The 23,087-nt window shown below is 38.3% G+C and overlaps 5 protein-coding genes across 6 annotated transcripts in view; 1 reads left to right on the forward strand and 4 right to left on the reverse strand.

The window, feature by feature from the left end:
• Window positions 1-926: 926 nt before the first annotated feature.
• On the reverse strand, window positions 927-3,718 carry LOC100690577 (uncharacterized). The gene is made up of 5 exons (XM_013274515.2): window positions 3,587-3,718; window positions 2,748-3,455; window positions 2,547-2,654; window positions 2,277-2,320; window positions 927-2,156 (listed from the first exon to the last, which is right to left on the reverse strand). Exons 1-5 carry the CDS (start codon window positions 3,672-3,674, stop codon window positions 2,031-2,033), a joined length of 1,074 nt encoding a protein of 357 aa, XP_013129969.2. The 5' UTR covers window positions 3,675-3,718; the 3' UTR covers window positions 927-2,030.
• Window positions 3,719-5,402: 1,684 nt separating this feature from the next.
• Window positions 5,403-8,333, reverse strand: LOC100697887 (uncharacterized). 2 transcript variants are annotated; one of them, XM_019349665.2, is made up of 5 exons: window positions 8,251-8,333; window positions 7,448-8,158; window positions 7,223-7,261; window positions 7,084-7,127; window positions 5,403-6,362 (listed from the first exon to the last, which is right to left on the reverse strand). In XM_019349665.2, the coding sequence occupies exons 1-5, from the start codon at window positions 8,303-8,305 to the stop codon at window positions 6,243-6,245; spliced, it is 969 nt and encodes a 322-aa protein (XP_019205210.1). In that variant the 5' UTR covers window positions 8,306-8,333; the 3' UTR covers window positions 5,403-6,242. The 2 variants fall into 2 exon arrangements, with proteins under 2 accessions (XP_019205210.1, XP_003450409.1); XM_003450361.5 differs by having other exon boundaries at window positions 7,223-7,345.
• A 1,554-nt stretch (window positions 8,334-9,887) lies between these two features.
• LOC100690852 (uncharacterized) lies at window positions 9,888-12,204 on the reverse strand. The gene is made up of 5 exons (XM_003450418.5): window positions 12,083-12,204; window positions 11,273-11,971; window positions 11,052-11,177; window positions 10,459-10,502; window positions 9,888-10,166 (listed from the first exon to the last, which is right to left on the reverse strand). Exons 1-5 carry the CDS (start codon window positions 12,159-12,161, stop codon window positions 10,047-10,049), a joined length of 1,068 nt encoding a protein of 355 aa, XP_003450466.2. The 5' UTR covers window positions 12,162-12,204; the 3' UTR covers window positions 9,888-10,046.
• Window positions 12,205-14,997: 2,793 nt separating this feature from the next.
• The window catches only part of LOC100691382 (prostaglandin D2 receptor 2), a 31,582-nt gene continuing 23,492 nt past the window's right edge, over window positions 14,998-23,087 (forward strand). The window contains exon 1 of the mRNA XM_005455226.3: window positions 14,998-15,098. The gene's annotated coding sequence lies outside the window, so the exon portion shown is untranslated. The remainder of the gene's footprint in view (window positions 15,099-23,087) is intronic.
• LOC100691114 (uncharacterized) lies at window positions 15,183-17,071 on the reverse strand. The gene is made up of 5 exons (XM_005455231.3): window positions 16,982-17,071; window positions 16,170-16,868; window positions 15,960-16,076; window positions 15,839-15,879; window positions 15,183-15,714 (listed from the first exon to the last, which is right to left on the reverse strand). The coding sequence occupies exons 1-5, from the start codon at window positions 17,022-17,024 to the stop codon at window positions 15,589-15,591; spliced, it is 1,026 nt and encodes a 341-aa protein (XP_005455288.1). The 5' UTR covers window positions 17,025-17,071; the 3' UTR covers window positions 15,183-15,588.

Genomic DNA, 23,087 nt, shown 5'->3' on the forward strand with positions numbered 1-23,087 from the left:
TTAGCTGACATTTGACATAATGCCGTCTCTCTTTGGATTGTTTTATGGTCTATAAAGGTTTATTGGTTATTTGCATGTGGTCTTTACGGCTTGCATTTTAGTACCTCAGAGGTATATTATATAATATAACCACAACTTCCATCTACTTTGTGGTTTAATGCAGTTTTCTTTAAGACTGACTCCCCACTAAAGTACTTACACCTCTTCATTCTTCTGAAACCCACAAAGACCACTACAGTTTAACTTGGCTAACATAGGTCTCACTGAAATGACTGCTTGAGTTTGACCTTGTGTTTACAGAAGAAACTATGACAGGGTGGAATTTTTTTGTGAACACATTTTCTTAAGCATAATAAATCTATGCACATGTGTATGCATCAAAAGAGGTGTAGCTATATTGAGTGACATGTGCTTATAGTTTTCTCTTGTTTAATGTTTACTTCAAGGTTTAGGGTATTCAGTTTGTTCAACCCCTTAGACTCACTAAGCTGATAACTCAGAAGCTCAACTCTCCAGTCCAAATATGGTGTTTTGATGTTCTGAAAAACAGGGCAACATCCAAAATACCAAAGTAATCCACACAAGTGGGTGACATCACTTTAACACACAATCACTGCTTCTTAAACCAAGAAGTCTTGAGTTCTATGTCTTAGTTGTGCAAGATAAGATGTGTAAGTTATGTAGAATTTAAAAAAGACCATTTTGGTGTGTTTATGAGGACAGGCAGCTAATGGGGAAAAACAAAGATTCAAGACTTACCAAGTCTTATATATCAGTTATTTTAGTCATATCAGGGTGGAGTGCTGAATTGCCAGCTAATGTTAGCAAAGCTGTATTCATAAATTGTACAGGTGCAACACAAAGACACAGATATCAAACAGTCAGCAGGAAAGAAAATAACCCAATTAAACATCTTGAATGGTGTGTAATATATTTTATTTGTCAGAAAATTCCATTAAAACCGTGCAAAATACACCAGCACAGCAAGAAAGCCCTTCATAGAGACCATGCTACTTTAGTAGGTAGCTCCATTTTAATTTTTTTTACTTTTCCTGACCTTTGCAATTGCAGAGGAATACTCCATTCATCTCTCCTCCTGGAATTGAACCAGAAATCTGTTACCTGTTGAACACGTAAACCACTACACTATGGAAAAATAGCCTTGCTGCAAACTTTCAGCAGAGTCTATGGAAATTGACCCACTTTTGCTGCCAGCCTCAAATAGCCTTTGGAGAAACTGCAGTTGGTGGCCCTTTTGTGCTGGATTTATTTTTTATCCATGTATGTTACTGCTTGCATAGGAAAGATATCTGTACTTGTGCCATGCAAATCATTTACACATTTTCTCATTCTCAAGAGTAATTGTATACTATATACTGATGCGAATACACAGAACTGCTTTTTATTAAACACAATAGGTGCACAATAAAGGTAAACAATAAATCCAAATTACTTCAAAATTGCTAATTGCATTAACCTTGTTGTTTTAGCCAGTATACGGCTGCAATGGTGGAAAATTAGTGGAGGCTTCCTGTTTGCAACTACACAGACGCAAAAACAAAAGAGCAGATGGTTTGTTTTTGTTATTTGTTTTTTCTTTGAATATGCTCGCCCAGACATATAGAGATTTAACTTTATGACTTTTTTTTAACTCCAGACCTTAATGTAAGCTATAAAAAAAAAAAGATTCTTAAATATGTAACCACAATATGAACAGATAAACAGATATTCCCCGTAGAGAGCACTCATTACTGTGTACATTGTATTTCTTGTGACATAAACCGGTTTATATTTGTGCTGATGTGGCACAGTGAGTTATGCACATGTTCAGAAATGTCAAAGGTTGGCTTGATAAAGTAACATGTTTTCTTACTGTTTTTCTTAACCCTGAGAATCAACAAGTATACTGATTATGGAAATGTAGCACCTTTGTAACCAAGGCTTTGTACTGATTATCTTCACAACAGATCTCAAAACACACGCTAACAAAACCACATCTTACGCTGAAACAAAGTATAGATGAAACAGGTTCAAATCTGCTGCCTTACACTGGAGTACACACATTGATTCATGGTGTCATTCATCTGTCTTCTTTGTCGGTTGAACTTTTGTGTCTGTACGGCAGCATAGTGAAGGTTGTCTGCATCTCGGTATCCCTGGTACAAAAATTCTTGAGTCAATAAAAGTTATAGAAAAAAAATCAAGTGGTACAGTATAATATATGTATAGATAGCAGTTCAAAAGATAATTTGATATTTATCAAAAATTATAGTCACCTCTGCATTAGCTGTGGAGGCATCTGAACATCTTGCTTGTGACTCTATTGTTAAACACAAAAAAGATAAAAGCCTTTGTCTGTAAAGCTGTTCAAGAAAACAATATTATAGTTTAACACTTATATAGTGTTTTTCCAGTCATACTGACAAATCAAAGCACTTTACAGTGTAGGCCACATGTGCCCTTTCATACACTCATGTAACAGTTTTTTGTGCACTATAACTAACCACGTTTGGAATAACTGCAAGTAGATACTAGTGACTGGTTACCTTTATTCATCTTGAATAGTAGAAAACCCATTAAAAGACTCAAAGTGATGGTGAATGCCAAAGCTCCACTTAAAACATTCACAAGAAAGTCAGGAAAGGTCACCTCATCTGTAGAGAACCAAACATCCATATATGTTTCCATTAAAAGCTGAATGAGAGAGTATTAAAGACTGTTTAGCAAATGTGAGACAGGTCACTTACCCTCCAAGTCCAGCTTGGTCCCATTTCCAAACAGTATGTGTCCACAAGAGGCGACAGCACAGTAGTACATCCCCTTATCAGATAAATTCAGGCTCTTTATTGGCAAACTGTAGACACACATGTTTGTTTGTGTGTTAGTTTTCCTCTCACAGCGATTGTTCCCGCCCCCATCAGTGTAAATGAGTCCTGGATGAGATTTTTCTGAGCTTTTGAACCAGTAAACACTGTGTTCTTCATCACAAGTCCCAGTGTGGACTGTACAGTTCAGAGTCAAAGAGGCTCCTGGCTCGACGGTCGCAGAAGACAGCTGATGGACTGAAGTTTGAAGGTTCAAACCTGAACCCTTTACATGGATACTGGTACCCTCTGCAAATTCAAACTTGTAAGCATAGCAGCTTATGCAGTAATAAGTTGCTGAGTCAGACATTTGTATATTCGAGATTGTCAAGTGGTTCTTTCCATTTTTACTGTCCAAAGAGAATCTTGGATTGTTCTTGAATTCCCCGTTAAAAGTGCCATTTATGTCATGTTTGTAGAAGCTAGAGATGAGCTTTGGCTTTTGTCCCAGGGTTTGTTTGTACCAGTAAAACATAGCTGCTACATCACCTTCGTAGAAACATCGCAAAGTTACATTGTCCCCAACATTAGCTGATATAAAGCCACTCTCTTGACGAACATTTGAGGAGAGCTGTAAATTAGTTACCCGGTCTGTAAAGAAAAGAGCATGAAAGTTTGCACTTAAAATCACAGTAAAAGCCTAATCACTCTATAAGAATCATTAAAATAAAATCGTGAGATTTAATTTATATTTTTAAGAATTTAAGGTATTCCCAACTTACCAATTTTCCAGAAGAAGAGGCAAATCAAAGCAAAATTCAGAGATGTCATTGTGATCAAAAGGTCTTGACCAATGTAGAAAACCTCCATACGTCCTCTAGTCTTAGAGACAAGGCTCCGTTTGATTGGCTAACCAAAAGTGACACTGAACTACTTTTGAAACAGTGAACAAAAGTTTAACGCCCCCTTCATTATGAATTTTGGTTCTCGCGGCAAGAGATGTGGAAAACAATACCAGAGCTGTAATATCATATTATTTCAACCATTAAAACCCAAAATCAATAACGTGAGTGAGAGCAAACTTGGCCAAGGTTAGGATGTTTCCGATCAGTGTGAAAAGTAATTTAGTGCTACTTAATGTCTTAAGAACAGTGAAATGAACCAAGATCTGATTGAAAGATGCCACAGACATTAGTTATTGTAGTGACTTGTGTGTGTGCCATATCTGGTGATGCAAGTTTTCTTACTTCAGTGGGCCATATCCTTTTTAAATGCTCTATGAAAAGATCATATTCCTTATTTTTAATTTCCCATCATTCATACATTTGGATATGCTTCAGTTTTTCTCTTGCTGGTCCCACCTTCACATTTCTAATTATCTAGCATGCTTAGAGAGAAATGCTGCCCAATCAAAATTCAATTTTCTAGGCTTCTGTTCTGTCAGTAGTTTATAGACATCTTTTCATTGTCTTTTTGGTTGCAATAATATGAGTGGCCATTGGGGAAAATTAGGGCAATAATCGTGAGGGTATCATGTGACTTACTCACCATACAACCATCAATGTCCACCCAATGGGGGCCATAAATGGACTGAATCAAAGTGGTGCGTTTGGTGATAAAAAAATAAAATAACATGAAAAATCTGGATAATTAAGGGAAAATCAGTGAAACTCCAATTGCCCAGACCTGAAACTTGCTGTTTAAACATTAACAATTGAATTGAAATTGAATTGAATTGAACAGCAATGTCATGAAAGCGATGTTATCCCACACTGAGAACCATGAGTTGAAGCTTGTATGTAGATGTAAATTAAATAAAATCAAGCATACATGCCTTGAAAAGACTCAAGGACTGAACATTGCGTGATAAAAAATTGAATTTTGAGTATAGGAGAGAAGGAAGTACTGCAGCTGCAAACAGATCAGCTTTCGTCCCCGTCACTGACTTTTCCACCCTGGTGACACGTGCAACGACCTGCATCTTCATAGCTGTTTTCTACCAGAGTCTAGCAATGCAGGTACAACTAGAAAGGTGATGTTAGAAAATTTTACAAAGATGAACGACGATTTAATTGAGGCGTCATCACATTGGTAGGTGTAGTGGTTGGTGGTTCACTCTTGTTGTCTCTGACACAGCTGCCTCCTACAGCTACTGTCACTTTTATTGAACTCTCACTCACTTAGTCTCAGTCATTTATGTTAATTGGGACCATACTGGATCTCAATACAGTTCTCCTGGTCAAGGAGGTCAACAACTTCCTGCATCTGTATTCACTGTCCTCTAGTAAAGGCTAAAAGCCAAAAAAAAATGGATCTTAAAAAACCAGTAGAGCCATAGAACAAAGTTTTTGACATTTGGTTCATGTTTTAGCCATAATGAAATGTTTACATTGCACCAAATTACATTTATTTTTATTTACATTTTATTTACATTTATTTTATTTTTCATGTCTGTCATAGACTTGCATTTGTTAAAATGAACCTTATAGACTGAAGGCCACAGGAGCTTGGGCTTCACTGGTTCTGTGTGGGTAAGAAGCAATATAGTTATAGAGTGCATCCTATATGAATAAAATGAATAAAACAAAGACAATGTGATTGACTGCATTTTGATTTATTTTAGTTTATTGATGTAGTCTACTAAAGAAATGTGAGCATCATTAATACTGCATGGCTGCAGTGCATAAACACACTGCAGACACTTCCTGTCTGAAACCAGAAAGACAAAGTGAGCTAGGTGTTCTTCAAAGCACTTTGAAAGTCAGTCATCTGACTGTTGACCACACAGGAGCTACATACAGAGTCTCACTTCTCTGGTTTCAGGTGTGTAAACAACACAAAATGGAACAACATTCTGCAAATGCAGTTGTGAAAGATATATCAGATGACTTAAATTATCAGAAGATGATCATGGATAAATTGTTTCCTCTCATGTTCAGTGTAACTGCATATTTAGAAGTTAAGTGCCTCCATACCACAACACCACTATGAGAAGGCACAGACCTGCTGCTCCTGTGCGTGCAGGCTCAACTGGAAGAAGTCTCATCTCTGAAGGCCACACTTTGAGTTTGCAGAGACGTTTTGTTTATGACCCTTTTGCATTACAGAGTCTGTAATATTTGTAATATGAGCTTGCTAGCTTATGTTCCTCACAGTTCTACTGGCTTTTATGTAGCAATCTTTCTCTTTTACCGTCTCTACCTCTGGCTTCTTATTTCACTGAGACAGAAGACACACCTAAAACCAAGTGTGCTCTTGAGTTACATCAACAGTTTGCCCTTGCTATAAGTTTTCTTCTTTTAAGGCCTACCATGTGCAATATATGACAACAATGCTTCAACAAACAACAAAGCTAAAAAACAAACAAACAAAAAACAAATGCTTTAAAGAAACAGTTCTTCTTACAGGACAACATGGCTACAAATGACATGTCCAGGTTTACTGTTTGACACTGGAGTACAAACATTCGGTGTTTGTGTTGTCTCTTTGTCTCTTGGATCGGTTGACCTTGTGGTCCCTCAAAGCAGCATAATGAAGGTTGTCCGAATCTTGGTAACCCTGATAATATTATAACATTTTCATATTAGTACTTTATTCATCTTTATTGCCACTACAACATAATGACACATTGCTAAGGATGTATATTATCATGTCATACCCATGTCATCTATTTATCAACATACCCTCCCCCCCAGTTGCATCATCATATGTGCTGCTTTGCATTCAGTAGCAGGCAGGTTCAGTCAATGGTGGGAAGACAAAGCTCACAGTTCATACCAGACTTCATTCAGACTTCAATATGTATACATTTATATTGTGTCTCACGTCTCCTTGTACCAGAGAAATGTGTAAAAGTTGCCAACTCTCTGCTGACTTAGTAGCTGCAGAGTTCCAAACCTCCTCTGGTGTTAAATCAGCACAAAAACTGCACCGGGAGCTTCGCGGCATGTTTTGTTATGGCCGAGCAGCTCTTCTGGGCCTAATGTTTAGATGGCCCAGTACTTTTGTCCATATAGAGTATTACTGATATCTTCCACTTTGTCATAACTTCTAATGATTGGTCATTATGTTGATGGAAGCCTGTATTTGGCAATTTTTCCTCTTATTTGTTTTTAGAGATTGTTTTTAGTAAACATAGGTCAAAACATAGGAAAGGTCCATCATTTTCTGTTTTTTTCAGATAGCAGAAATACAAAGATTGCAACATCACAAACTAGAAAACTGGTGTAACCTACTTCTGTCTATCTACATAGAGTTAGACTGACAGATTAGTACTCACTTCTGTATTTGGAGTTGAGGCATCTGCAGATCCTGCTTGAGAGTCTGGTTATGAAATAAGGTTGGAGACAAAGATGCTTTTAAAGTCTTTATGACTGTATGTGCTACCTAAACATGAGTGAAAAATAACCACAGCCTACCTGAACTTTGGCGTTTCATTTTGATATTAATCGTCAGTGCTGCATATGACAGTATAAGCAGCAGGATAATGGTAAATATCAACGCTCCACTCAGGAAATACACCAAGACAACAGAGTGCTCATCTGCAAGTTCAGATGAGTAAAGCAAACATTTTTGAACAATGCTTTGTGTGTAAAACAGTCACAGTCATGCAAATTTGAAACTTATTTTGTATTGCTACTTACGCTCTAAGTGGAGCTCTTTCCTGTCTCCAAACAATATGCGTCCACATGAGGCAACAGCACAGTAGCTCGAAGCATCAGACAGATTATGACTTTTCATGGGTAAGTTGTAGAAGCAGGCGTGTGTTTGTGTCATAGGCCTCTTCTCATACTCATCACTCCTGACTCCATTGGCATAAATGAGTCCAGGATGAGATTCGGCAGAGTCCTGGAACCAGTAAACTCTGTGGCCTCCATCACAGGTATGTTTGTGTATAATACAGTTCAGAGCAGAGCCTCCAGGCTGAATACTTTCAGATGGAACCATCGGCTCAGACTGATGGAGCAAAGTTCGGATGTTCATCCCTGAACCTTCTACACTGACAGTAACACCTTCAGCAAATTCAAAATCGTATACATAGATACCAATGCAGTAATAAGTAGCTGAGTCCAAAATCTGTATATCTGAAATGATCAAGTGATTGTTACCATTTCCAGTGTCTAGTGAGAAACGAGAATTGTTTTCAAACTCACTGTAAAACGTGCCATTTTTTTCATGTTTATAAAATTTAGACACAAGCTTTGGTTTCCGTCCCAGAGATTGTTTATACCAGTAAAACATCACTGCCTCTTCTTCGTAGAAACATTGCAAAGTCACTTTGTCACCAACATTAGCCGACACAAAACCACTTTCTTGACGCACATAAACTGAGGACTTCAGGTTAGTCTTCTGAGCTGATGAGGAAAAAAAACATTGATTTTAAAAGATTATGTATATCAGTATATATATCTGTTCTATACAGCTGTATTTAGAATAGACAACTTACCTACACTACCCAGTGCCAGGCATGTCAGACACAAAGCAAACTTTAGAGGCATCATCGTGTCCACATCGTATCCTGTTGAATGAACTGACACTCACCAAGCTCTTTATTCCTCTGAGTGGACTGCATTTGATTGGCTAACGAGAAGTAACGCCTAGGAGCATTAAGACTTGTGATGTTCCACACCGATTTCTGCCACTTTAATTTCAACTTAAATCCAATCAGGTACACTATGACACTGCTTTAACTGTTGTTACTTTCATTACTTGCTGTTTTCAAATTGCTGTTTTTGATCACAATATATCAGAAAATGACAAACTGTAACATTAAATGGTACGTTAACTATTTTCATGTATTGCACCTCTGCATAATTACACCCCTGCATTATGTTCTTCAGTAACAAAAAAAGTCTTGGGCCATAAAGAAAAATCTGATTTTATATTAAATGTATTAGCAACAGCTGGGTGTGTCTATGTTAGCTAATTGTGGGCAACACTTTCTCTTGCTACTCTGCACAAGTGCCAGTGCTATCAGAGACAGAAACCCTGAAGAGATAAACAATGAGTCCTGGAAGAATATGGTAATGTTAAAACCATTATGTCAAGATAACATTAGTAAAGATATATTTTTTACATTATTCACATTATTTGCCTGCAAATTTTACAGGGGTATTCAGTGCTTCATATATGAAGGACTCATATTTAAGAGCTGATATATGGGGGGGGGGAGCACAAATAGATTTGCTGGGAGTCATTAAAAGAAGCTCAGGCTAATCTCTAAATAGCTGTTGGTGGTAATGTTTACTTATATTATACATGCACAGAGTGTGCAGTATGCACAAATGTTAGCTATTAAAATTACTATTAATAATATTAGCTATTTTATTAGTACAGGACACCTGCACATCAGGGAAATTGCAAACAAACTATTGTAATTACCAGGTTCCTTTCTTTTTTTAACTACCTAAAAGAGTAATTGGTAATCCGAGTTGAACTGTGTGGCTGCAATGTACAAAAACAATGCAGAGACTTCCTGTTTGAGACCACAAAGAGTGCGAAGGGTCCTACAGGAGTGCATGGCTGAAGTATACTGAGAGCTATGTTTTTGCCTATCAACCACACAGATGCTAAAAAAAGACTCCCTCAGCTCTGCTGTGCAGACGACACATTTATAGTAAACAACCTGCAAAGGCTTTCAGATGCCATCGATACATTTAGGGCAGATAATCTGGAAGATTTGTCTATGTCACATAATCATTTTAGACTAGGCGGGATTTGTTGTTGTGAAATGGTTGCCGCTTTGTGTGAGCAACCTACCACACCTGGAAGAAGACTGTGTTGTATGAGTCACATTTGCAGTGCCATGCCGGTTGTTTCCTCCTGACTCAGATTGTGTTAATGAGCGTGTTTGATTCAAAAATCAATCTAGAATCAAATACTCTGTGTTGAATTAGAGGGTGAAGCGCTAATCATGCACAGGCTTTGTTAAGTAAAGAGGGCTGTTCACATCTTAAGCTCTGCAACACAAATGGGCATTGTGAAACCACACAGCTGTTGTACAGTTGTATGTGGCTCGCTGTACATCATAAATAACAATGTAAGTACAGTGACAATGGAAAGATCACACCTCTGACAAAAGAACCTGGCTCAGCTGCAGTTAAGCAAACATGTCTGTTTATTTTTGTAGGGCACAGATTTACATTTAGTTTACGGAGGAGAAAACCAAAAAACCCACAGAAACAAAAAAGCAAAAAATGTGTAATTTTTCTCACAGAGACTACAAAGAAAACATGTCCAGCTTTATTGCTTTACACTGGAATAAACACATTGGCTAAGGTTGTCCTCTTGCTGCCTTCTTGATCTGGTGGCCTTGTTTACCTTCAAAGCAGCATAATGGAGATGGTCTGCATTTTGGGATGCCTGTTTAGAAAAAAGAAAGAAAAATGTTACCCTTAAACCAGCGAACATAACCACTGGATGGCACATTAAAAGAAAACCCCACTTATAATAAAATTAATTTCAAAACAACAGAACCACTACAAGTGAAAACTGGACATTGTGACCTTCACAAGAATATGTAATACTGCAATGCATTAAATTGTGAAGGTACTGTTTTGAATAGAAGGTGTTTTTTTCCTACCATTGTAAGGTCTTGAAAAACAGTTAATTTATTCACTGATAATTAAAATTAGAACATTACGGAAAAACTTACGTCTCCATTTGGAACCGAGGTCCCTGAAGACTCCGCGCGAGGATCTGTTCATAAAAAATAAGGAAACAAAAGATGACTCTTTTAACTCAGTTGGAAGCAGTCAAGAAAAAAGGAATGAATTACTCTACAAATGTAGTCAACACAGAACTGAAGAGGACACTTTAATATATTGAACAGCTGAAGTACTAAGATTGTTTCAGTAAACCAGCTATGACTTAATAATAAATTAGGTATTATTAGGTCCTGAGCTAATTAATTTAATTCCAGTAAACAAAATAAATAAATACATTTAAGAATTTTTTTTACATCTTTGCAATTGACAGTAAGAAAAAGTACAAACTGCATTTATATAGTATACATATTTATGAAATGAGTTTGTTAAAAAGAAAAAAGAAAGAAAGAAATGTACTTATTGTACACATTATCTGGACTTTAAGCGAGTCGACCAAAAATTTCAACCAAGTGTGCTGAAGAAACACCAGTTGATGTCTTCAGTTAACGTAACAATGAGCATTATGACTAACAACAACTTATTTATGTCTTTCTGCCTTGTTATCGCATTCAGTAAAATGTAAAGAAGTCAGTTAACCTACCTGTGCATTTGCAGTTTTTTCTCTTGTACATTGTATAGGCTGCATAAGCCAGGAAAACCAACAGAACTGAGTTGAACGCCAAAGCTCCGCTCAAGGCGTACACATACATAAAAGATTCCCCCTCTCCTGTAGAGAACCAGACATTAAAAGACATCACATACATCATGTTTGATTAGAAACTATTGTTACTGTTTAACAAAAGAGGCATGAGCGGTAGCTACCCTCAATGTTCAGCTCGGCCCCATTTCCAAACAGTATGTGTCCACATGAAGCCACTGCACAGTAGTAGGTTCCAGCATGAGACCGATTGAGGCTCTCCATTTGCAGGTTGTACACACAGGTTTGGGTCCGTGAGCTGCGATTCCTCTCACATTGATCATTTCTGCCTCCGTGGGTGTAAATGAGTCCAGGGTGAGATTCTTCAGAGTTTTTGAACCAGTAAACACTGTGTTTTTCATCACAGGTTCCAGTGTGCACTGTGCAGTTCAGCATCACAGAGCCTCCAGACTGGATGGTCTCAGGTGTTGATTGATGAACTGAAGCTTGGAAAACCAAATCTGAATCCTTTACTTGGATGATAATCCCCTCCAAAATGTCATACACATATGAGTAGCCACTTATGCAGTAATAAGTAGCAGAGTCTGACATTTGTGTTTTTGAGATCTTCAAGTTGTTTTTATAGTTCATAGTGTCCAGTTCAAAGCGAGACTCATTCTTAAATTCATCAGTGAAAGTGCCATTTTTATCATGCTTATAGAATTTCGACACCAGCTGTGGTTTCTGTCCCAGAGGTTGCTTATACCAGTAAAACATCACTGCAACAGTAGTTTGATTGAATGAACAATTTAAAGTTAAATCCTGACCAGCTTTAACAAATGTGATATTTAAGGATGGTGATAGCTTCAGAGCTGCCAAATGAGCTGAAAGTAAAAGAAAATACACAGTGAACTTAGTATAATAACTGGATACGTATTGGAATTTATGAGATACATTGTATAGCTGTCAACAATATTATGTAAGATGCAACTTACCTATTGTTCCTGAGAGTAGATATGTCACATAGAAAGATAACAGTGGGGGTGTCATTTTGTTCAAATTGCTGTGGATCATTGAGAGAAGGTCTTTGCGTTCTCTACTTATCAGAGAGAAGACTGTTTTTGATTGGTCACTCAGGATGACTGAAAGATCACATGCTCAGTGCCCCCTGTAGGGTTCATTTAGGTCTATGAGAAGCTCTACAAAGGAGGTAATCAAAGCAGATTTGAAAAACTTCACTTCAAAGTGCAAGTTATGCAGATTTACTGAAGAAAATGCACATCCAGTTTACACTATGGCAGGCTCTGCCTGTACATGTGACCAATCACTTGAGTACTACTGAATAATTTACTCATCACTCAATTAATGTTATTCTACTAATAAAGGTGCTTTGCAACCTGCAGCATAATTAAATGTTCACCATTAGCACTGGCTAGTTAACATTAGCATTCTTTGAAGGTCTGAATGTTTTATGCACTGTTGGTTTTGAATGTGATGTGTCATTACGAGGTAGCCAGGTCACACCTCTTGATTTTGTCACCGTAATGTTTATGAACAAGAATGAACCTGCTGACTGAGCTGACTGAGCCTTCACCGACTTTACAATAAACGTATCTTTGGTCGTATTGTATAATGTTTAGTTTGGTCTTTTTTGTGACTTTTTTAGTGTTAGTGTGGATAAAAAGAGATGTAGTGCCTTATTTTGTACAGCTTGTGTGGTTATGCAATGTCATACAAACAAAATGGGATAAGGAGATATATTTAATCATGGTAGAGCTGTTTCTTTTTTTATTAACACCATATGGTTCAACATGTAGAAAAGGAAGAGAAAGCATAACAGAAATGTTTCATATGGTATTTTTAACATAGACTATATATGAATGTAACCACTGTGATGTCACCTACTATACTACCAGAAATACACTGTCACGTAGTTGACTGACACAAATCTCTGTCCTACTAAGCACATGCGTATGTCCAGTCTTTTAAAATACAAACAACAACACAAAGATACCTCATAGCACCTGCGTCTGTGATTACACTGCAAGAACATGTAGAAATAGAAGCTACAGTGAGACAAGTCTGTTGATGATTGCACTGATTTTTTACTCTTTGAAGGCTCTGGCTCCTGGGCTGCCGTTGACATACACTCACTCTGGGTTCTTTGTTAGCTTTGTGTTAGCACGCTGTATGTGCGGATACTTGCAAAGAGCCAGTGTAATGCTGGTGGCTGTTTCTGTTCTAGATGCAATATGCACTTTACGTAGAAACAAAATCCTTTTGTGCAATAAAGATAAAAGTAAAGTCAATATCACCACTCCTCAAACGTTAGACTGGACTACCTTTTTCTGTCTCCATGCACACAAACGCAGGAGGAAAAAGACATGTTTGATGTTTTTTGAGTAATATATGTGCATTATAATATATCACATTCTATTACTGTGTTAACAAAAAGTGTCATTTTTGACATAGTAACATATTATGTCATGGCACATTGCCTCCAAGTCTGTATACTATATATTTTCAGTGTTAGCAGTTTGAAAATATGGATGTTTTTTAAGTGATCACAACTGACTGTATATGGGTAAACTATATTACCATGCTTGGTTCATAAATTAGCATAAACCAGTAGAACAAAGAAATGTAGTAATTAGTAACATAAATAAGACAAAATAGCATCACTCTGCTCACAAAACTGAGGCCTAGCAGACAGCTATTAGCAGTTATTGGCTAGCACACCTATCAACCTATCGCGTGAGTGAGCCTAAATGAAATTCAAACATCTTACTCATTTAAAAACAAATCATTTGTAATGATGGTAACAATTACCTATAACATCTCTGACAGAAGTTAGGTATTTCAAATTAGGAGACTATGGGAATTACCTCACTTTTGAAGCCAACCTCAAGTGGCCATTATTTTGTTCTTTTTCCAAACTATTGAAAGTTGCTCCTTTATTTGGAAATACTATTTGTGAGGAATCTTGTCACAGTAACAACAGTCGACTCAAGGCACTCTATATTGCAAGGTAAAGACCGGACAGTAATAAAGAGAAACCCTAATAACCAATCAACAGTTGCAAGGAAAAACTCCCTTTTAACAGGAAGAAGCCTGTTCTGCAGCAGAACCAGGCTCAGAGGCCGTCTGCAAAAGTCGTGTATAAATGCACAGAGTGAAAAGGGGGGAGGCTGCTCAGTGCATGAATGGAAGCCCCCAGTAGACTAGGCCTACTTTAGAGTAACTAAAGGAGAGTTCAGGGTTACATGTTCCAGCTATATACTTTATCAAAGAGGAAAATTTTAAGCCTAATCTAAAAAGTAGAGAGGTTGTCACTCTCCTGAATCCAAAGTGGGAGTTGGTTCCACGATGAGAGGCCTGTCCCATCAGCCCCAAGTGGTCACGGCAGATCACTAGCTGTCCCTGAGCCTGGTTCTATTGCGGGTTTCTTCTCATTAAAAGGAAGTTTGAGCAAGCACTTAGCAACAGCTAAGTGCTTGTTCAAAGGTGGTTGTCACTGGGGTTTTGTCTGTATTATTGTAGAGGCTTTACCTTACAAAATAAAGGGCCTTGATGTGGCTGTTGTTGTGATTTGGCACCATATAAATAAAACTGAACTGATTTGAAAAAGTAAGCCTGCAGTCTGAGAGCAAACTGTTGTACTGGGTCGATATGCTACTATTACCCACCCTTTAGTTTGAAATGTCAGAAACATAAAACATGTTTTTGATTTGTTTTGTTTTAATGAATGGATGCTCAGTTCATTGCAAATACTGCAGGGCCACAAGCCCTGGCCCTGGGTTTTATTTTTTAATAATCTATGTATTTTACAAAAACAACTAAGCAGCAGATAACTTTAAACTATAATGACATTCCTAAAATGTGAAGCTTTGGGTCAAGCTTCTCTACTTTTAGGGAACTGAAACTGTTCAGCGGTTATGGATGACTGCCTGTTTTTACAAAGAAGCAGCTTCCTGTGGAGTAAGAAATGCATTCACACAGTTGAAGCTGAAGGTATGTAAAAGAAATCTTTGTCCTTCAATCTGGTTGTTATGATCGTAATTTATTGCCGTTTGCTTTTTTCACATTGTCTACACAGCAGGTCTTGTGAGAGTGGGCTTGCAAACATGAGAGGTTATGTGGCCAGGGGGCAACAGCCCGGTCTTCCTGTGTTTAAGCTCTCGTAGGACTTATGTTTCCACCAGTGGAAACTTATACTCTGTCGCTCACATCACCTTGACCACAGAAGTGTAAGGTAAACAGTGAGAACTTACTGTAGCTGTGACCTGCATTTACGAAGTAATACCTTCGTAAATAGATCGTGGGGGATTTTTATGCTTATCTACACTACATTTGGGTGCAGTTTTATTGTCTATGTATAACAATGCTGAGCTATGTGATTTTGCTGAGCTCACAATAGTTATTAGTCATACAGCTGGTACATACAAAATATATTTTATTTCCACATTATTTTACATTTGGCAGTGTGTACCCTTGCATCCATTCACACTTTTCTGCTCTTTACTCTAGAATACACACAAATATTATCCACATTTTCTTCCTGACGATGTTGTTTACTACTCCTCTTCAGACTCAGAGCTGCATAGTGGAGGCTGTCTGCATCTTGGCTCTGTTAGTGACGGACAAGAGGAGTTGTGTTAAAATATAACTGGAAACATATCATATCTAATATAAGTATAGCTTCTGCTTCTAGTAAAAACATGTGAGCAGATTCTATAGGCTTTTTCACCTACCACTGCATCTGAGACTGTACAGGTTTGATGAGGAACAGTTCCTGCAAATCAAAAAAAGTAAATAAGCACGCTAGTCAGATTGTTAGAGGATTATTAACATTAGAGATGGCAGCGACCTCACCTTTGCAGACAGAGCACAGGCTTTTCCTAAGCTTGTACATGATGAAAGCCAAGACAAAGAGCACAATAAAGGAACCTCCTAATGCCGCGCTCAGGAAATACACCAAGACAGGGGAACCTAACACACACACAAAGCAGATGTTACACAGTCAATGTTTCACAGATTGCTTGAAACAGTAGTATGAAGTCACCCTCCTGCAGTATCACCTACCTGCAATCTCAACCTTTGTTCCATTTCCAAAAATAATCTCCCCACAGGAGGCCAAAGCACAATAGTAGATCCCAGCATCAGCGGAGCTCACTGACTTTATTGCAAGATTTAAAGTGCAATTTTTCCTGTGAGGTGTTTCCTGTGAGATGTCTGCACACACGTGTCCCTCGCTGGGATACATGACTGTAGACTGAGAAGCTCCATGCCTGAACCAGTAAAGGTTCAGCTCCCCTGCACATGGTTCAGCTTCCACTGTACAGGTCAAGTTCAAAGAGTCCCCCAAGTGAAGCGGCTTCAACGTTGGCTGGTCAATTGCAGATCCAATGCTGGTCGCTGGCGATTTGACATGAAGGAAAACTCCTTGTCCAAATTCAATAGCGTTAAAAACTAAAACCCCACAGTAATATGTCCCTGAGTCTGACAGGCTGAGGTTTGTGATTTTGAGATATTCTTTTTTATCTTCTACAAGGACTTTAAACCTGTCTTTGTACTTGGCGTAGATATCAGCGTCTGGGTTGTGCTTCATCCGAGTTGATATGATGTCAGGTTTGCCACCCAGGCTTTGCTGGTACCAAGAAAGGAAAGTTACAGCATCATCTTGACAAATGCATGTTATTGTTACATTCTCCCCGACTTTAGCTATCTTGATTCCACTCTCCTGAATTACACTTGAGGTCTTGTGAACAGCTAGCACCTGACCTGGACAGAAATGCATACAATTATTTTAATTATATCTGTAACGTCTTATCAGTCTCTTTTTAGAATTTACATCCTTGAAAAAAGAAACTGTGAAAAAAGTGCAAAATACTCACAGATTTTATAGAGAATTGCAAGAAAAACACAAAGGCGCATCATCTCTGAAGCTCTGCAGTATGTATCGTGTGCCTTTACGGACGCACCCAACTCTTATAGGAGACAAAGACTGATCGTGATTGGCTAAGCTCAATGGTTGGTTTTAAATTCAGAACTACAGTTTGTTTCTTTCCAAAAGATCAGACTGATCAGGTGACTGGAGGTGTGATTGGGGTCAAGTCTTTTTTGGTGACATCATTGTTGCTGTACTAAGGGCAGAAGGTGTGGTAATGTGTATTTTACTTAAAGGAAAGTTTCTTGGGTCAATTTTTGTTAGTTATAGAGGCTCGTATATGTATATAACACTTCTTTGTGTTTTTTGATATCTGATTTATATTTATTTATTTTGAAGTCACAACTTAAGTTTTCAATGTTGCATGAATTTGTATGGGGAGGTGTGTTTAAACAGTTACGTGGGTTAAGAGGGAGTGTTAGTGGGGGGGAACACAGAAAGTAAAGCAGAAATCAGGTCAAGAAGTCTAAACCACAAAGGGAATACTGACATGTTATGGTTAATGGCACAATTGTCAATGCCGTGATCCCATTAATGAGCATTAGGGCGGAATTCACATTTGTTCCTGTACTTAGAATAGAATAGAATAATCCTTTAATTGTCCCACAAGGGGAAATTTGGTTGTAACAGCAGCCAGAAAGACACATATACAACAAGCAGTACACAGGACACAGAACAGAAACATACACAATTTTTCTTACATATTTACATTAAGGACAATGGTTACTATAAACAGAGTACTGTACAGTTATTAAATTTAAAAAAATTAACTACAGATAAGAGGCAAACCAGGTTGTAGTGCAAATCGGTTGATTAAATTATTGCAGTTACAGCACAGATGTAAACATCTATGATTGTTGGGAGCAGTTTTGATTGTACAGCCTGACAGCTGCAGGGAGGAAGGACCTGCGGAAACCCTCCTTCATGCATCTAGGATGCAGCAGTCTATCACTGAAGGAGCTCTGCAGTTCAGTAACATTTACATGCATAGGGTGGGAGACTCTGTCCATCAGAGATGTTATTTTGGCCAGAGTCCTTCTGTCTCCCACCACCTGCACTGGGTCCAGGGTGCATCCCAGAACAGAGCTGGCCTTCCTGATGAGTTTATCCAACCTCTTCCTCTCAGCTGCCGATAAACTGCTGCTCCAACATACAACACTGTAAAAAATGACAGATGCCACCACAGAGTCATAGAAGGTCTTGTACACATCATCATGTGTGTACACTTGTACACATCATCAAAATCTCAGATGTATATGGTCATATATGCATAAATTGATGTACAGAGCTTGTTTAGAATGATGACAATTTTCAGGATCGACAATGGTTGGAGTGTTTAGAGATAATCTGCGGGAGGGACAACCTCTAGATTTGAAAAATGAAGAGAATTTGGCAGTAGCAAAAACTGCAGTTCCTCTGGGAACCATCTGAGGCTGTCTCAAATTATTTCAAATGAAAAGTGATAAAAATTACCTTTATAATGGTCCTGGGTCTCCAACCCAGTATTTTTGAGTTTGTTCTGGACTTTTTGATCTGCAGGGTGGGCCATTTATATGGATACACCGTAATAACATGGGAATGGTTGGTGATATTAAAGTCCTGTTTGTGGCACATTAGTATATGTGAGGGGGCAAACTCCTCAAGATGGGTGGTGACCATGGTGGTCATTTAGAAGTCGGCTATCTTGGATACAACTTTAGTTTTTTCAATAGGAAGAGGGCCATGTGACACATCAAACTTATTGGTAATGTCACAAGAGAAACAATGGTGTGCTTGGTTTTCTTATTTATAGTTCTTGGTTTCTTGTCTGATTATCTTAGTTCCCTTTTGTGTCCAGTTTGTGCTAGTTTCATCTCTGTGTCTTGTAATCAGCGTCTCCTGTGTGAGTCAGTGTTGTCTCCATGTTTGTTACTGTTTTTAGCTCACCAGTTGTGACCCCGTGTCTGTCTGGCCTCTCTGTGCCCTGTCTATGTGGTTGTCTGGTTTCCCTGTTCTTTCTGTCAAGTTCATATATATTTAGTCCTGGTTCCTGTGTTAATCTCTTCCTGTTCCTGTAGCCATCTCTTTGTGTTTCATCCTTTTGTGTCCCCTTGAAGTTTGTCATGTCTACATGTTTGTTTACATCTTGTCAGTTAGTACCTACTCTGCTCTATCAGTTTTTCTTTTCCTGTTTGTTTTCTGCAGTTGCCAGCTAATAAAGCTAAATTTTGATTTTAATTCTGCCTGATGAAACCTACATCTGGGTCTGATCTTAGTCAGCCACATGCCTGGTTCGTGACACTTTGACTTGGACCTGTCTGCACACACAAAGAAAGGTATTCCTACACTATATTGATGAAAGTATTCCCTCACCCATCCAGATCATTATATTCAGGTGTTCCAATCACTTCCAAGGTCACAGGTGTATAAAATCAAGAACCTAGACATTCCGAATGCTTCTACAAACATTGGTGAAAGAATGGGTTGTTCTCAGAAGCTCAATGATTTCTAGCATGGTATAGTGATACAACGTCACCTGTGCAACAAGACCAGTCATGAAATGTCTTTGCTACAGCCAACTGCTAATGTTTTAGCAAAGCAGAACTGATTGGGAATGACAGCAATTCACAAATGAAGTGGTAGGCCACATAGAACCATAGAGTTGAGTAGATGCATAGTGAACAAATGTCACCAACTCTCTGTAGAGTCAATCACTACAGACCTCCAAGCTTCATGTGGCCTTCAGATTAGCTCAATAACTGTGCATAGAGAACTACAAGAAATGGGTTTATTCAAGCAGCTCCATTCAAGACTTGCATTACAAAGCACAGCGCAAAGTGTCCAACGGAGCACTGGACTCTAGAGCAGTGAAGGTTCTCATGCTCGTCTGTCTGGCACTCCAATGGGCGAGTTTGGGTTTGGTGGTTTCTAGGAGAACAGTGCTTGTCTGACTGCACAAGTGTAAAGCTTGGTGGAAGGGGGATTATGGTGTGGGTTGTTTTTCAGGAGTTAGGCTTGGCCCCTTAGTTCCAGTGAAAGAAACTCATAGTGCTTCAGCATACCAAGACGTTTTGAACAATTTCATGCTCCCCAACTTTGTGGGAGGTGTGGTGTGGAAGAACTTAAGTGGGCTGAGTCCTGACCTCACCCGGACAGAAAACGTTTTGACTGTGAGCCTGGCCTTCTTGCCCAACATCATTGTTTGACTTTACAAATGTACTTCTGGAAGAATGGCCAAAGATAAATAAACACTCTCCTAAACCTTGTGGAAAGCCTTCCCAGAAGAGTTAAAGCTCCTGTAACTGCTTTAACTCTTGCAATTTGTTAAGAATAGGATGTTAGACAAGTTCATATGCGTGTGAAAGGAGAGGAGCGAATACTTGTGTAATATTGTGTGTATGTTGGTTTGATTACACAGCAAGGTTTAACATAACATTGCATTTGCAATGCTTGTTTATTTCCTGTAGTTTCACAGGTTCTGTGCACATATGTTTGGTCAAAGATCGCACTCTGTGTGTGGGCAGGGCAGTGACAACTGGAGGAGAGGCAGATGCTGTTGTGTTTTTTTTTTTTGTTTTGTTTTTTTGCTGACAGATGTTGATTTCACTTCATGCCACTGCAGTAAAATAAACTAGAAATTCATAGAAAATTGCAGGAAATGTGCATTATTCAACCCCCCCCACCCACACACACACACACACACACACACACACACACACACACACACACACTATTGTTTTCTTCTTTTTTCCGGGTTGTTTCAGTTTTGAAATGAGTGGTGATATATTTTCAAAAGGTGACAAAGTATTCTGGTCCATTCCCACAAATGTTTTGGATGCCAATGTAAATGCACATGACTGTGAAGTACTGACATTTCACCAGTAACTGGCAAGAGTACATTGAAGGTTCACTCTGACAAAAATGACTCATGGTGCCAGATTAGAGTCCCTGGTAAAAGATTACAATGCACACTTACATGCATTTATGTGTTTTTGGTGGTGAGAAGGGAAAAATCTTGACTGTTGTCAGGTATTTTTATCCATTTTCATACTTTTAGCTAACATAGCATTTTCATTGGCTCCTTTCAGCTTCACACTTGCCACATTTAGTTGCATTAGAACTTCACCAGGCACAAGTAGACTACTGCATGTGACTCATATAAGTCTTTTTGATCTTTGTGGTCAGGTACTGTTTTAAGAAAGCTGCGGTGAAACTTCTACGACTGTTGACTCAGAACAGATGCTGCTTTACTGACCAACAGTCTTCTCACTTTAACCCACACTTCCTGAGTAGTGCAAAGTGACAGCAAGCTGTGCAATGCTCACGGCTTCTTAGACACGTCAGAGCTACAATGGAAACATTTTGTTGTCGTTCTTTTACGAACAGTTGAGAGGAAGTCGTGTTGCAGGTTAAAAGCGTCAACTGGTAATGAAGAGGAAAGCAGGTGTTTAGTGTGATTTTGGCATGTTGGACAAGACTTTCTCTTTCTCTCGGTTGTCATTTTATTGTCTTCTGTTCTCATGTTGAACTTCTCCATAAAGCATGGCCAGATGACAATTTTCCGCTTGGGTCATCTGCTTGTAAAGTCTTTATTTTTCCAGTCAGTTCACAAAAAATCCAGAGCAGCACACTTTATTTAAATAAACTGCAAACATGTTATTATGTATTTTCCAATTCCTTTCACTTAGAGTGAGCAGGGTTAAAACAGAGATATTAAGAAGTTGCTCTTTGAAGCTATAAGAATGTAGGTTTAGATGGCCAGTGCAGTAAGAAGAAATAAATGAGCAAATGTTTTGTGTATTTGGCTCTTCCGTGTTCAAATCATACAAACCAAAGCATAGCTGATGTAATTATGCTTATTGTTTGCCTTCAGTTTTAAAGAGTGCATGTAAATAGATGAATATGTGCACTTTAACACAGTCCCAATAAAAAATTGGAGCTTTTAAAGTAGCTTTGTGTGAATATAATTTATAATTATTGAATACTGGGCCTTGGTGAGACCACCCTCAGTTCATCCTCTGGTGGAAACAAGCTGTTTTAGCTCCTCCCGCTTTAAGGGCACCCGCCCTTTAAACAAACACTTCTGATTGGCAGCCTGTTGAGCAGCATGTAGGTGGTGCTTCTGCACTTGCAGCCAGAGATGTGTGGCTGAGATGACCATATAAAGAATAATCTCTCACAGTCACTCTCACTTACTGTACACAGATACAAGAGTGAAAAACACGACAGTAATGGATTGTTTCGTGAGTTGAAACTTTGGCCGTGTTAAAATCCTCGTATAAGCATGTCTTTGTGTCTTATAACAGTCATTGTGAAAAAATTCGGTGCATTTGGGTAATTTTTTTAAAGCCTCGAATTCTGATGGTCATTTGAATATAAAAATCATATAGCATCATCAGTCAAATCGGATTTTAAAAAGTATTAATGACACAGAAAATAGGGAAAAGCACAGTAGGAACATGAAGCTAGGTCAGCAAACTTATTTTGTAGTTTTCCATTAATATTTTAGACTCATACATTTGCAGTACTTGCCGAGTTTCAGTTGACCCAGAGAAAGCTAGAAGCTATTGTGGTTTCCTAAAACAATATTAACTCATCATTTACCAAAACGTTTTAAAACCATCAAAAACTATGAATGTAGACTGAATCATTATTCCAAATAGGTCAAAAACACTGTGAACACCACAATGGGGAGGAGTATGTATGTTTTTCCACTGTGCTTCAAGAAGTAAATTCAGGTCACTCGGGGGCATTTCCATTATCACAGTACATATGCGTGCCTGCACTGCTGAGCAAATATCTCATTTAGTGGCCCACACTTGAAGCACTTTGCTTAAATTAGTTTAGGAAAATGGATCAAAAACAGGAATATGGCAGCAACTTAAAACCAAATTAAATGTTTATTGCAAAATAAATTAAAATAATTATAAAAAACATGGTAACAGGGAACAGAAAGTAAAGCCAGGCCCCTACAAACCTCACCATATTGCTCCTCCTCCTTCCTTTATATATATTTAAACAGGTTCAGCTCTGCATCACTTCACTACTTTTTTTTCTTTGTGACTTGACTGTGG

Source organism: Oreochromis niloticus, linkage group LG3 (assembly GCF_001858045.2).
Source record: "Oreochromis niloticus isolate F11D_XX linkage group LG3, O_niloticus_UMD_NMBU, whole genome shotgun sequence".
Lineage (NCBI taxonomy): Eukaryota > Metazoa > Chordata > Actinopteri > Cichliformes > Cichlidae > Oreochromis > Oreochromis niloticus.

Excerpts from the sequence above, each read along its gene's own strand:
- LOC100697887 (XM_003450361.5), bottom strand. The coding sequence starts at position 8,305 with ATGATGCCTCTAAAGTTTGCTTTGTGTCTGACATGCCTGGCACTGGGT. Across the intron at positions 8,159-8,250 it reads CCTGGCACTGGGTAGTGTAG|CTCAGAAGACTAACCTGAAG; the intron begins GTAAGTTGTCTA and ends TTTCCTCATCAG. Across the intron at positions 7,128-7,222 it reads AATGAAACGCCAAAGTTCAG|ACTCTCAAGCAGGATCTGCA; the intron begins GTAGGCTGTGGT and ends TTTCATAACCAG.
- LOC100690577 (XM_013274515.2), bottom strand. The coding sequence starts at position 3,674 with ATGGAGGTTTTCTACATTGGTCAAGACCTTTTGATCACAATGACATCT. Across the intron at positions 2,321-2,546 it reads ACTATTCAAGATGAATAAAG|AGTCACAAGCAAGATGTTCA; the intron begins GTAACCAGTCAC and ends GTTTAACAATAG. Across the intron at positions 2,157-2,276 it reads CCTCCACAGCTAATGCAGAG|GGATACCGAGATGCAGACAA; the intron begins GTGACTATAATT and ends TTTTTGTACCAG.
- LOC100691114 (XM_005455231.3), bottom strand. The coding sequence starts at position 17,024 with ATGATGCGCCTTTGTGTTTTTCTTGCAATTCTCTATAAAATCT. Across the intron at positions 16,869-16,981 it reads TGCAATTCTCTATAAAATCT|GTCAGGTGCTAGCTGTTCAC; the intron begins GTGAGTATTTTG and ends ATTTCTGTCCAG. Across the intron at positions 16,077-16,169 it reads AACAAAGGTTGAGATTGCAG|GTTCCCCTGTCTTGGTGTAT; the intron begins GTAGGTGATACT and ends TGTGTGTGTTAG.
- LOC100690852 (XM_003450418.5), bottom strand. The coding sequence starts at position 12,161 with ATGATCCACAGCAATTTGAACAAAATGACACCCCCACTGTTATCTTTC. Across the intron at positions 11,178-11,272 it reads GGCCGAGCTGAACATTGAGG|GAGAGGGGGAATCTTTTATG; the intron begins GTAGCTACCGCT and ends GGTTCTCTACAG. Across the intron at positions 10,167-10,458 it reads CCTCGGTTCCAAATGGAGAC|GCATCCCAAAATGCAGACCA; the intron begins GTAAGTTTTTCC and ends TTTTCTAAACAG.